We start from the raw sequence: 13,641 nt of genomic DNA on the forward strand, positions 1-13,641 counted from the left end.
TGTAATTGGATGATTGAACAGGAGAATTGCAACCTGAAATTGAGGAACAGTGAAATGATAAACTACTCAGTAACGATATAAAAAGATCATGCATGCTTCTGTTCATAGCAGCTTTGGGACTCACAAAATGTGGGATAAAATATGAGGGATGCTGTGTGGAAGCTGCTGAAATGCTCAAAGGAGACAGATAATATGATCATTGGAAAAACACTAAGCTTGCTACTTTGACTTGCAACTTGAAAGGGATTTTTACGATCTATTGCTGTCCCTTGGGTAGACTAAACAGTCCACTTTCTACCATATTGTTTTCTGGGGCTGGCGTCAGCCTGCGACACCCATGGACAATTTCCAAGGCCCTGCGTCCTGGGAAGGCCCACTCCTATACCTGCTCTGGTCACTCCACATGGTGTAGCTTAGAGCCACCATTTTAATTTCCCACAGTGCCCTGCCTTAGTGTCACCCTGGGGCATTGTGGGAAATATAAAAGGTGGCTCCAAACCACCAAGCGCTGCTGCTACTGCTTCTGCCAGGTAAGACCACCAGGTAAGCCTGTTGGGGCCTAAAGATATAGGCAGGAGCCACCGGGGGCATTTTACTGGCAGACTTTGAGCCATCCCTTCCTGGGTCCTCTTCACACCTCCATTACTACAGAAGGACTGAGAGGCTGCTTTGCCTGCAATAAAAAAAATAACCTTGAATGGTGATCCAGATATCCACATACCAATAGAAAAATACAGATTGTCACCGTGCAATTTGTTCCATTGCATTTGTGAGTGTTCCTCTCTGTTTCTAGGAGCTGCTGGAAACATGAAACGGATCCCAATTTTCCTGCCCCTGCCCTGTCTCTCATCCTTCTCTGTCTTATCACCATTCAAGCCAGTTGTCTGTCTTCCATATCCAGCCTTCTAGCCCTGCGTTGCCTGGCATATTGATACATGTGATCCCTCTAGTCCATGCTTCCATTATAAGTTGGTGCCCTCCAGATACTGCTGGACTCCAAATCCCACCAGTCCCTGCTGATGATAGGAGTTGCCTTCCACCCCTGATGTAGGCTGTGGCCAATAGCAGGCTATTGTCCTCCACCCCCACACCTTTCTATACCTTCTTTGCTTTCACAAACTGCAAAATCAATTCCAGGACATAGTCTGAAAACATGGTCTGGAGACAATGATACAGCCACCTTACTGAAACTAAGCAGGTCTGCGTTTGACCAGTGCTTAGATGGGAGGCCCCATGAGAACTCTGTGGATGCTGCCTTGAGTTCCATCATGGAAGACAGGTAATGTGCCCTAAGTAAATGACTAGTAACAAACTTTTCAAATTGCTGCCTTCCATGCCCAGAGCCAGCGTTTCACCTGCTGAACTTGGGTACAGGCAAAAATGAGCAACCCCTACAAGGTAAAACATGAGTTACAGCAATCACAACATCTTAAGAATTAGGAAGGCCAACAATTAGATATAAAGCAGACTGTATACAGTTAAGCCTGCAACAGAGAGGCTGGAAAGGAAAAATAGCAGCCACAGAGATCATAAAGCACATCAGTAATAAAACAGATATAAAAAGGGGCAAGAACCTTTTTGGGGCATAGCAGTGCCATATAATAACGATGTCATCCATCTAGGAGACTATTGCAAGCACATCTTTGCAGACCCAAGGGCTCATTTGTTTATTGCGCTGTTACTGCTAAGGGTGAAGCAAATTAGCAATACATATTAAAATCAAATGATCCCACTTCTCTGTGTGTGGAAAGTGTGCAGATTTATTAAACTGCTTAGGCTGTATAGTCTACTCGAATAAAGTTAAAAGTCTACTGAATGCTCCCCTGTCCACCAGGAGCATGCATTTCTTTTCATGAGATCTGATTATTTTTAAAGTTGTGTATGTGTATATTGAGTTGACCAACTTATAGTAATACTTGTTGCTACTTAAGGGAAAGATGATTTTACTCCTTTTGATTGGCCTGGATTTGACTAATCCTAACAAGATTACTGAATCTGATTTTTTAAAAACACTTTTTTATACATAAAAGCATTAAGTTGCTCAAATATGACCCTATGCTGGATACTTTTCAAGTTCCCAACCTGACCGTTGTTATCAGATAAGGAAGTGTCTTATAACTCTGGTTGTTTCTTGTCGCCACCTGCCAGCTGCATGCCTGCCTGTCTTCTGTTGCTCTGCCTACCTGTTCCCTTCCCAGCTTCCCAGCACCTCTGTTCCCCTGCCCATCATCCTGCCTATCTGTATCTTCATTCCAGTTCCCATTTGGGCGGACTTCCCTTGGTTGCACATGCACCACACACTTAAAGCACATTCCCACCTCCAAAGAATCTTGGGAACTGCAGTTTACCCCTCAAAGAATGACAGTTCCCAGTCTCCTTAAACTACTGTTTCCAGGAATATTTTTTTTTGAGGGGAAATTGCACTATAAATGTGCTTTGCGCACACAAATGTATGGTGTGCACACAGACCTGGGGGGATGTATTTTCAATGTACAGTGTGTAAACAGCTCTGTTTGAAATTGATTCTGTCTCTGCATTGACCCTTCTATATGGATCTGCCCAGTACAACTCAGTTATTGCATTCTCTGCTCCTTCTAGCTCCGTGCTGAGCTGACTCACCCCTACGGGTAATTGGGCATGGCAAAATAGCTTTAGCCATAGCGAGGGATGGGGAAAAAATCTGCCCATTTCCATTCCCCCACTTTAGCATGTTTTACAATCTTAAATTCAGTTCTTCAAATTTCTGCAGCAATTTGTGATTACCATATTCATCATGGAAATCCTTCAGCAAATTAGAGAATTTATCCTAATACACATTTCTTTTCAAGCAGTTTCTCATAATGCATTTTTGTATGTTATTTTCACGATATGGTAAAAAATTCCACAGTTTAACTATGCACCATGTGAAGAAGTGCTGCCTTTTATCTGCTCTGATCTCCCACCATTTAGCTTCATCTGATGACTCCTATTTTAATATTCTGCTTTCTTCACACCATAATTTTATACACCTTTGTCATGCAAGTCTTCATGAAGGTTGTGTATATAACGTACTCATGCATTCATATATCTTTAAAGAGTATTAGCTTCAAGTATTCAAGTATTCACCTGCTTCAAGTGCCTTGTAGCCCTGCTTCCAACAACCCTTATTGCATCTATTGTTTCTGTTTTAAGTCTCCCAGCGTATTATTATTGATAACAAACTGAATGAATGGGTGAATGTTTGAATGGATGCTGGCTCTGCCTAAATCGTTGATAGAAGAAAATAGGACGAAATGTGAAATGTGTTGTGTTATCCGGAATCCCTGAATATTACGATCAGTAAAAGTCAACAAACTGGGGTACTGTTGCTGTTGGTCCCTGTGTTTTCCTCCTGTGAATCCTGCATTGCATTGCTGACACAGTTATTAAGCTCTCCCATGCCAGCTTGCCCTTTTCCTTCCATAGATGAGAAACTGACAAAAAATTGAACCCCCTTGTCAAATATTGCCTCGGCAGTGAAGGTGCTTCTCCACCTCAAGTTACTCAGTTTCATCTTTGCGCTGAGAACTAAATAATGCCCAATGTTTTGCTTGAACTCAGAAAATTATGTTGTTTTGTGTTTCCTATCAGGTTTCTGTGAGCAGGTTTTCTGTGAGCGTAGGTTGGCCTGGGGGCAATAGTGGGTGACAGTCTGGGACATGACAAAAGAGCGTCCAATAGCCTGAAATATTCAGCAGGTGTTTTCCATGAATAAAATGGTCCAAGGAGCGTTGGTGAGAGTCAGAGGAGATTTGCCAGCCCTCTGGCCAGGAGAAGGAAGCATTGTGTCTGCGTAAACAGTTTGAGTCAGACTGGGTTGAAGAAAGGGAAAGAGAGAGCTGAGGTTGTGTTCTCTTAGCAAAGGTTTGGGAAAACGTTTCCAGCCAAAGGACCACGTTCTCTTCTGGGCAACATTCGGAAGGCCCCATGCTAGTGGTGGGTGGGGCCAGAAGGAAATGTGGGTGGAGCAACAAATGTAAATGTGACGTTTGTACAATAGGCTAGTTTCTGCACCCCACCCCAATGCTCCATCCAGGAAAGCATTACTGAACTTCAGGAACACATTCCACTACAGGGATAGCTCAGCTGGTAAAGCAGGAGACTCTTAACCTCAGGGTCATGGGTTCGAGCCCCGCATTGGGCAAAAGATTCCTGCATTGCAAGGAGTTGGGCTAGATGACCCTTGGGTCCTTTCCAACTCTACAATTTTATGGTTCTTTAAAGCACTCAGGGCACAGATCAGGGCCAGTGAAGGCTGCAGCCCAAGGGAACCGTGTGGGCAGAGTCTGAAGAGCCAGACGGAGAAGCCTGCAGCGCCACATTTGTCCAGAGGGTCCCCGCCCATCTGTTAGATCCTTAGGTTGCCAGCTGTTTTCCTTGGAGATCTGATAGGGGAGCAGCGGCTGTTTGTTAGAATGCTGAAGCTGAGCCTCCAGCTCATGCTCAACCTGCATATTTGTAAACCAGCTGAATATGACAAAATGACAGTCAGCCTCTGGCGACCTCCTTCCAAAGGGAACGGAACCTAGGTAAGCACTGTGCCCTTGCGAGGTCTCCTCACTCGGAGGAAAGATGAAACTGATAAGTTTGCATTGGGAGAAATGCCTTCAGTCTAGAGGTGAAACTGCCATGGTGTTTTAAATCCCTTTTCATTTTCACTTTTACGGTGAAGAGAGATTTTTCAGCACTAGCTAGAGAGAGAGAGGGTTAGGGGTGGTTGCTGCTCTGTTCCCTTGTCAGTTTCCCCTGGTGCTCTTTGCAGGCTTTGGGCACAAAACTCTACAGCGTTGCACATCCAGCACCATCTATCCCCCTCCCCCTTTGGCAGCATATGCAAGAATTTGCACATCCAACTGTTACAATTTTTCTTGATGGAAATTAAATTAGAACTGGATATAAAGCGAGTCTTGACTAGCATTTGTATAATGGTTCTCAAAGCAGTTCACACTAATACGATCAGTGATGAATCCAGAAGCTCATGAATAATATCAAACAATGGACTTATTACTATAAAAGGTGAGGCTGGCAGCAAAAGAGGGAGGATGCTGGAGTGAGATGTCATTCAGAGTCCTCTCCCCAATCCACCAGGTGACTCTGCTGCCACAATTTACGCTAAGCAACGAGATGCTTTCAATCTCTTTTAGGGCAGGCTTCCCTCTTCCCAATGTCCTACAACAGGCATCCCCAACCTTCGGCCCTACAGATGTTTTGGACTACAATTCCCATCATCCCTGACCACTAGTCCTGTTAGCTAGGGATCATGGGAGATGTAGGCCAAAACATCTGGAGGGCCGCAGGTTGGGGGTGCCTGTCCTACAACATAATGCCATTTGGAATTAGGACAATATCCTCACTCTGATTTGCCTTTGTGATCTCATTATACGGACGAATCTGAATTGCCAAATGTTGATATGATGTCATTGCATTGTTCTGTGATCCATGATTGGCTGGGATGGGGTCAGAAAGAAAGCTGCCTTTTTAACACACACACACACACACACACACACACGGTGCCCAAACAGCAGATGACGCCAGGAAGACGACAGCTTCCTGGTATGCAAGCTTTTTGTGTATGTTTGGGACACTTTACCATCTCCTTTGAAACTGGGCGGGGGGGGGGGGATCCTGGTTGAAAGTTCAATGCAACCCAATGAAGATGCAACAGAGGCTACACTCCCCCTTTAAAAAAGTGGGAGTGGGGTTTCCAATGTCAGTCAAACTCAGGCCTCACATGCAACATCATTTCCCGAGTAGTTGCCTTAGCTTGCATTTGTGATCCCCCCTTTTTTCCTTTCGTGTGATGTCCAACTTGAATTAACATGAGTGTAGCAGATGTTAAATGACTGTGACCAAGCCACTGATGTGCTATTTTACACTCCTCTTCATGAACTGTGTCTGGCTTTGGTGAGCACTTGATATCCCCCTCCAAGTCAGACCATATGCCCTTGTATTTAGAGAATGTAAATCTGAAATCAACTAGTCAGCCATTGTCTCTGTTGCTCTCTTCAAATGCCGATGAAATCGAATTTATGTGGGAATAAAACCTTGACTACTAAAATGCTGTTGCAGAAGTGTAATTGAGAGGAAAATTTGGCCTGATGTTTCATTTTACTGGGACTAGTGGTGGTGCTTGAGCAGGGTATAAAGTCAGCAGTGAAACTGGATATCCGAAAATGCACAGACGTTTGGCTGCTTGAAGGATAATGTATTTTACGCAATCTATGTATTGGAATGTAAATAAATGTCCTCAAGCGTATTTGTGATGCGGGGCTAGACAAATGTTGGACTGCTACTTCCAACATCCTTGCCCATGGGTCATGCTGGCTGGGACTGGTGGGAACTGTAGTGCAATGACATCTCAGGGCGCCACATTAGCGATTGCTGTCATAATGTTTTAACAAATAGTTTCATCAATGAGTATTTCTTTTCTACCAAACTAGGCAATCTCTGAAATTGTAGTTGTATCAAAGTGGGCATATTTTACATTTTGATAAATTGCTTTGGCAGATTAACATCCAATATGCTTTTAAGTGTGTTGTGGGAGGGGGGAGTATTGGTTTGTTTTTGTTCTTATGTTTATTATGTATTTTGTTATTTTTTATACATATATACATTTTTATGTTGTGATCCACCCTGGGATCTAAAGATGAAGGGTGGTAGAACAGCAGCAGCAACAGCACCAATACCACAGTCGTACCTTGGATCCCAAATGCCCTGCAACTCGGACATGTTGCTCCCAAATGCCACAAACCCGGCAATGATTGTTCCGGTTTGCGAATGTTCTTTTGGAACCCAAATGTCTGATTAGTTGCGGAGCTTCATGCAACTGGGGGGCGGAGAGTAGGTGGGGCTGGCGCGCATCCTGGGGGTGTGACACGCCGCCTACAGAGGCGTGACACATGTCCTGGTGGCAGGGCACGCTGCCTGCAGGGGCGTGGTGCCCAGTGTGGGCGGGGGGGGGGCAGCCGCGATGGCACCCTACCGGGATCGCACTCCCCCCGCGCTCCTCTTCCTCCGCCAGTGCAGCCGATGGGGCTTCTGCAGCTTCTGATTCAGAAGCTGCAATTTGGTTTTCAAATGTTTTTGAAGTCGAATGGACTTCCGGAATGGATTCCATTCGACTTCCAAGGTACGACTGTAATCATAATAATAATGCCAATCACAAAATGGTTGTCATGGGGATGTGGCATAATGGACAATGACACCATGGCATAGCTCAAAATGGCTGTCATGCATGTTATGCCATAACATGTTCCCCATCAGCACTCCCCAGTGAAAAAAAGACAATAACATCAACCACCACTGTGTTCTCTCACGGAGAGAAATAGTCTCCTCTGTTCCAAACACAAAGGAGGGTGGGTGGCTGTCTACTCCTAGCATCCAGTGAAATTTGAGTATTTTTAAGCGGGCGTGGTCACTGTTTGATAGCCCAGGCCACTGCAAACAGGAACTGATGAGGGAGAAAAAGCTTTCTCTCTTGCATTGCGGATTTTTGAGGGGATATTTAATGAGACTTTCCGTGGGTACTCTACAAAAGTGTCTTAGAGGGTATAATAGTCCATTTAACTTCCAAGTAGGAATGAACATATGAGCAGCAGAGAACACTAAATAAAGGAAGATTTGAGACAAAAATGGGTGGAATAATAGACAAAAGACTATCTAAATTGCCATGGAGAGATGGATTGGGAAGCCCAAGGACAAGAGATAAATGATGAGTATATAAATTGTAAAAATGCTTTTTTAAAAAAGAGATGGACTTTCTGTGGGTGCCATGGGAAGTGCTGGTGGGTGCACTGATGCCTGTGGTATCTGCATGTATCATTCTACCTGCCTCTCTAAAATGTTCCTCACCTCTTCAACTTACATTTTACTCTAGGAGGATGTGGCAGGGGCGGGGGGGGGGGGGAGAGAGATGGGGAGAAAAAGAGACATCCACTACCTCCTTACTGGGCACATTGTATATCTGAATTGTCTCCTTGGAGTCAATAGGCCACCTCATTATGGTTACAATAGACAAATTCCTAAGCATGTGATCTGCTTCCATGGCCTTGACTTGTTCGTTTTTTACCTCAGAGACTTGCCACTCATGTTGACTCAGATTTGCTGTGTGTGATGAAGTGATAAAATCAATGGAAGAGAATGCACGTGCCTCTGTAGTGTTCAGAGAGAGAGACTATATTATTTATTGTTTATCGCTGTAAGTTAAACCCACTCAACAATTTTCTGCCAAAGTGCATTTAACTGTTTTGGATTTGTTTTGTTTTTTTATTTTACTTACAGCTGAGGGGCTACTTCCGGGGGACAGTATCCAGACCTGAACAGTGTGGTCCTATTAATGTCTACTTGGAGTAAAGCCCCTTCCGGTTCAGTGAGATGTTCTTCCAGGTAAGTGTTAAAAGGCTGCAGCCGAAATCTGTGAGTTATTGGCAAAGTAATATTAAGACAACGGGGGAAAGGATTATATCAATATTTCTAGCAATGCAATAAAATAAAACACTGTGCGGCTTGAATAATAAATGCTGTTACAACCACCACCCCTAGAATGTTACCAATTCAATGCAACTGCAACATTTAATAAATTAGAGCAGGGACTGAGAACATTTGATCCCCCCAGACATTGCTGAACTACAACTCCCATCATCCCTTCCTATGAGTAGAAAAGCAGCTGGGGAAATAGGTAAGCATCCCCACCCCTGTCATTCCTCTCCTGAAAGTGGAAGTGTCTGATTCTGCTTTTCATTTTATTTTAATGGTACATACAACCATGATGTATTACAGCCTTCTTTAACCCAGTGCCCTCCGGATGTTGAAGGGCAGTAGCTAATGGGACTTATTGTCCAAAAAATATATAGGGAAGACTGATGTGTTGCATCTAGTTTGGGACAGAGCATGATCTGGGAACTAGAGCTCATTATGGTTAAAGTGAATAGTCTTTCTTTCTTTTTTTAATGTGAGAAGGTATTTAGAATGTTAACAGTTTTAATAAGAGACCCTGCTCCTGGCTTGGATCCTGCAACTCAAGGACTTTAAAAATAACCTCACCCTGAATTTTCTCCTTTGGGGTATGTGTGTGTGTGTGTGTGTGTATTGTGGAGGTATCCTTAGAATTAAACAGACATCCATCTCCTTGTTTTCCCCACAAGAAAACATTTGCCCTATGAGAAACTGATCTGGATATGCCATAAAATGTTCTTGCACTCATAAATCCCCACATGGCAAAATTGGTTTGCTTTTTTAAACCATTCAATGTATGACTTCTTGGCATAGGTAATAAATCACACACCTGTTTTATTTATTTATTTAGGGAAGTCGGAAGATACTGCCTTTTAGACTTCTGCGTTTGCCTGTGCATAGGTTTGTTAATATTTTGGTGGAAATGGGATGAGTTTTATCTTTTGTGCTAAAACCTTTAATTTTAAATTTTTCAAGCTGGGTGGTTTTTTTGCTTTTGTTTTGTCCAGTGGAGTCTAGATATGCTTGCCATAAGGGCAATGATACCCAACAGGGCAATGGAGACAAGGTCACATCAGCTAAGTCAGTTTGCATCGTATATATGGCCTCTTTGTCACACGTTTCATTCAGTAATTTCATACTGAGTATACGCCCTATGTTGACAAATACTGGATTGATGTTGCTGTCATTATTATTGCCACACCACCAGTGTATGTGATATCTTACAGAGCTACATAGGGAACACAGAGAGGTCCTTGCAATCGAAAGTGGACAATGTCAAAACAACCAAGCTGTTGCAGTTACTATGCTATAAAGCAGGGCTGAGGAGCTTGTGGTCCTTGAGATATTGCCGGACTACAGCTCCCATCACCCCTGGCCACTGACCATTAACAATTGCAGGGACCACTGAGTGATTTGAATGATCTAGAAATAAAATCCATTCCGAAGTGTTCCAAATGGAATTTTGTACCAAAATGCTGAACATAGCCTTTACAATTATGGGCAGTTCTTGAAGGTTGCACTCAAGTACCTGCTACATTATATGCAACACAATTGTAATACAATATATAACTTGTTTTGTACCATCAAGCACAATAGGCAAATGAGAAGCAAAGAAGGAAACCACGCCGGGCCTGTTCTCAGGTTTGAGAGATTCAACCCTTCAGTATTATCCAAAGCTTTTAAAAATGATTTACTTTCTGATGTATTTTGAAATGGAGGGTTTTCTCATTGTCTCCAGCTACAGCACAATCTAATACTCATGTTTACTTACTGAAGAGCATTTCACTTGGGAGGAAAATGCATAATATCAGTGCAGGCTTTGTGGAAATTCACCACTCTGGTATGTGAAAAGTACTTGAGACTAGGGGCTCATTTCAGTAGTAGTGGGGATTAAATAACAACACCACACACACAAACCCCATAAGCTCTTCAAACAAATTCAGACTTTTTATTTGGTGTGTCATCTTTGTTTCATAAGCACACTAGTTAAGTGCATTTCCTTTCACAGCTTAATTTTCCTGGCACTTGCAAAGATGATTCTCTTTCTTAGCTACGTTGAAACTTTTCTTTCTGCTTTACTTGCCCCTTTTCAGGATATTACAACAGGAAAACCATGCATAAATTGGAAGATATGGCAAGGCAGCCACAGTAGCTCTTGAGGGTTAGGTAAGTCAAGTCTTAGTTTTGGTGCATAGGGTCATCTGGTCTGTTCATACCTGCCCTGAGGCTTGTCCCAACCATAGCATCAGGGCCAGTCCTACTATTAGGCAGAGTGAAGAAGCTTCAAGGCGGTGGTGCCCTTCAGCTCTTCCTCCTGAGCATACCCTTCTGCTGGAGAATAGAGCTGTGTGTCATGCACCTTGCCCTCCCCCGTTGTAATCTTATCAACCATTTGCAACGAACCTCAACAGTCAGAGGATATGGATTAACAAGCAATCTGCAACATGGTTATTTAGCCATACACATTTACTTGCATGTGAATGAGAAACAGGAAAAAGCCCCCACATCCATTTATGGAACTTTGAACACCAAATAATAATGATTTTATTATTTATACCTCGCCCACCTGGCTGGGTTTCCCCAGCCACTATGGGTGGCTCCCAACAGAATATTAAAAACACAATAAAACATCAAACATTAAAAACGTCCCCATACAGGGCTGCCATCCAATGTCTTCTAAAAGTCATATAGTTGTTTAATTTCTTGACATCTGATGGGAGGGTGTTCCATAGCATGGGTGCCACTGCCAAGAAGGCCCTCTGCCTGGTTCCCTGTACCCTCACTTCTCTCAGGGAGGGAACTGCCAGAAGGCCCTCAGTGTCCAGTTTATTTTATTACACATGAGTAATTCTATCTGATTTTTTTTTTTTTTTTTGTGATGTGTGTGCATCTCAGTTATTATACAATATTGCTTGTATGGTGCTGCCCTGGGCTCCTTTGGGAAGAACTGTGGGATATAAATTTAGTAAATGAAATGTAGAAATAATAACTAAATTCTGGTGATTTCCAGAATGCCCATTAGCAACACAGTTTCCTCACCCTTATCAAAAAATGACAATGCAAAGCCCGCTGGTATCAACTAGGGACTTACCACCTTCTTTTCCACTGGAGTCTTTTGTGTGTTTGCATATTCCATATTGTTTCAGAATCAATTAAGGGGAATAGTCAATGAGCTGGTAGCTGCGTGCTGCGCTCACGCTGAAGAGGTTTGGCAAAATGATTTCGCCTGGGCTCTGACAGGAAATGCATGAGTCATACTTTGAAGCCAATTGCTTTTCAAATTTGCTCTTTGGCTGCACATCAACACACTCGCTTGGGCCCCGTTTCGCAAGATGGACAGCTATAAGCCACGTTGCCTGACAAAAGTGTCTATATAAGCAGTCGTTCTGAAGTGCTGATTCTGTTATTTGATTTGAGGATTAAACATGCAGTTGCAAGCCATCTGTTTCCCTGGGTTGACGTCCTTGAGAGGTTAGATTTCTACAGATAATGCCTCATAAATGCAAGTGGTATTTTGAGAGATCGGAATTAGCCGAGACATATGCCACTGAAATTATCTGCCTTATCCTGGAGAACTGCTTACATTTTGACATCCCTGCCCAAACTGAAAAGAGAAGTTTACTCTCATTGTTGCTGATTTAGAACCCTGCTGCTTTCTGGCCAAATGCCACGAGACTGAGACAGTACATTTTCAGTTAGTACATGAAAAGCTCTGCTAACTATTCAAGCTGTGGCTCTCTTCAGGATCTTCCTTCAAGTGATGCCTGGGAACAGGAAAAAATCCTTTCAGCTTCTATTATCAGAGCAGCCTCTCACGTTGGGCCAACAGGAACCAGAAGGTAGGTGAGAAGCTATTGCCGCTGAGCACACTTGGAATCAGATGGATTTCTCTCAGTGTAATCCAGGGATTGCCAACCTTTTGGGGTCCGTTTGAAAAGCTGCTATGGCCACCACTTGCACATCCTGCAAATGAGCACAGATCTATTACCTACAGCATAATGATTATTTCAAGCCTATTTTCATTGAGTAGAGGACACCCAGGGATGGCTTGTGTGGGCCCCATGTATCCTTTAATACGTACATGTTTCATTATACTGGGGATAGAATCACTATTTGCTAATAACCAAGACAAAGTTTATTACCAGGGCTGATTCTACCATTGGGCAGAGTGAAGTGACCACATCAGGGCAGGGAGCCGCTGTGAGTTGTTGCAGGATGGAGCTGTGTGACCATATGCCCTGCTTTGCACCCTCTGAGTTAACCTGCTGCCCTCAGGTGCAATGGAGGACATTTCCTCTCCTCAGTGTTGAAGAAAAGCTCAACTTTCAAGCCAGCCAGTCTTGGACATGGAATAGAAGAGGCAGCAAAGTGTATTGGGCTGATAGTTACAAAGGTTGCTTAGGATGGACATAAGCCTGTAGGCAGGGCTCACCCAATATATTTTACTGCCTGAGAAAAAGCTGTACAATGCCTTCCTCGCAGAGGTGGGTGTGGCACCTTCTGTGGGAGAAATTCCCCTTGGGGGTTTAAGTACAAGGCTCACACCAATTTCCCAACCAGTCAGACTTTATCCAGTAATGCACTGCAGGTCAGAGTTCGAAGAGTCTGCGAGAATATTTGCATTAGAACACACACTATATAGGCAACATATCTCTTCTGCCATCCTGGCACATCAGCATCTCTCAACCAATCACAGTCCCTGAAAGACAAGTTACTCAACCCATTTTTACTGCACACATCAGAAGCTTCCTTGTACCTTATGTGGAGTTGTTTTTCACTGTAACATTCAAGCCGCTTACCAGGTTCTTACCAGGTTTGTGGTCGGGCCACGCTGTTGCATATGGGACACTGGTCTTACTGATAAGGAGTTTAAAAGAAATCCCATGCCGCTTCCCTGCGAAGCTTTTGCCACATGCTGAAGATGCACACACATACCTACCCTTTTCTTCTGATTGAAAATTGGTTTTAAATTATTTTAAAATTGTAATTTTATACTGTTGTAGCGCACCCTGGGCCCTTATGTTTAATGGTGGGAAAAATAAACAACATAAAATAAAATTGGATCCAAAGAGTTTAAAGCTAGTATTTATACCCCGCCCATCTGGCTGGGTTTCCACAGCCACTCTGGGTGGCTTCCAACAAAAAATTAAAATGCAATAATTCATCAAA

At 43.3% G+C, this 13,641-nt stretch overlaps 1 protein-coding gene and 1 long non-coding RNA gene across 11 annotated transcripts in view; one reads left to right on the forward strand and one right to left on the reverse strand.

The window, feature by feature from the left end:
* The window catches only part of LOC310664653 (uncharacterized protein), a gene marked incomplete at its 5' end in the record, with an annotated part of 413,140 nt that overhangs the window by 1,845 nt on the left and 397,654 nt on the right, over nucleotides 1–13,641 (reverse strand). For 5 of the 10 annotated variants that reach the window (XR_014505010.1, XR_014505012.1, XR_014505013.1 and 2 more), the window contains one exon: nucleotides 11,564–12,435. The exons of 1 other annotated variant lie outside the window; for it this stretch is intronic. Coding sequence is in view for 1 of the 9 variants with exons in the window: in XM_083414003.1 (XP_083270129.1) it covers nucleotides 2,901–2,965; nucleotides 8,297–8,431 (200 nt within the window). Of the gene's footprint in view, nucleotides 1–2,900; nucleotides 2,966–8,296; nucleotides 8,432–11,563; nucleotides 12,436–13,641 lie in introns of all 10 variants that reach the window. 4 more of the 10 variants (XR_014505009.1, XR_014505008.1, XM_083414003.1 and 1 more) reach the window with 4 other exon arrangements.
* On the forward strand, nucleotides 8,299–11,557 carry LOC310665439. Its single transcript, XR_014505475.1, has 3 exons — nucleotides 8,299–8,403; nucleotides 9,323–9,372; nucleotides 10,566–11,557. It is a non-coding gene; the product is annotated as an uncharacterized lncRNA (long non-coding RNA).

Source organism: Podarcis tiliguerta, assembly GCF_965153285.1.
Source record: "Podarcis tiliguerta genome assembly, chromosome: 1".
Lineage (NCBI taxonomy): Eukaryota > Metazoa > Chordata > Lepidosauria > Squamata > Lacertidae > Podarcis > Podarcis tiliguerta.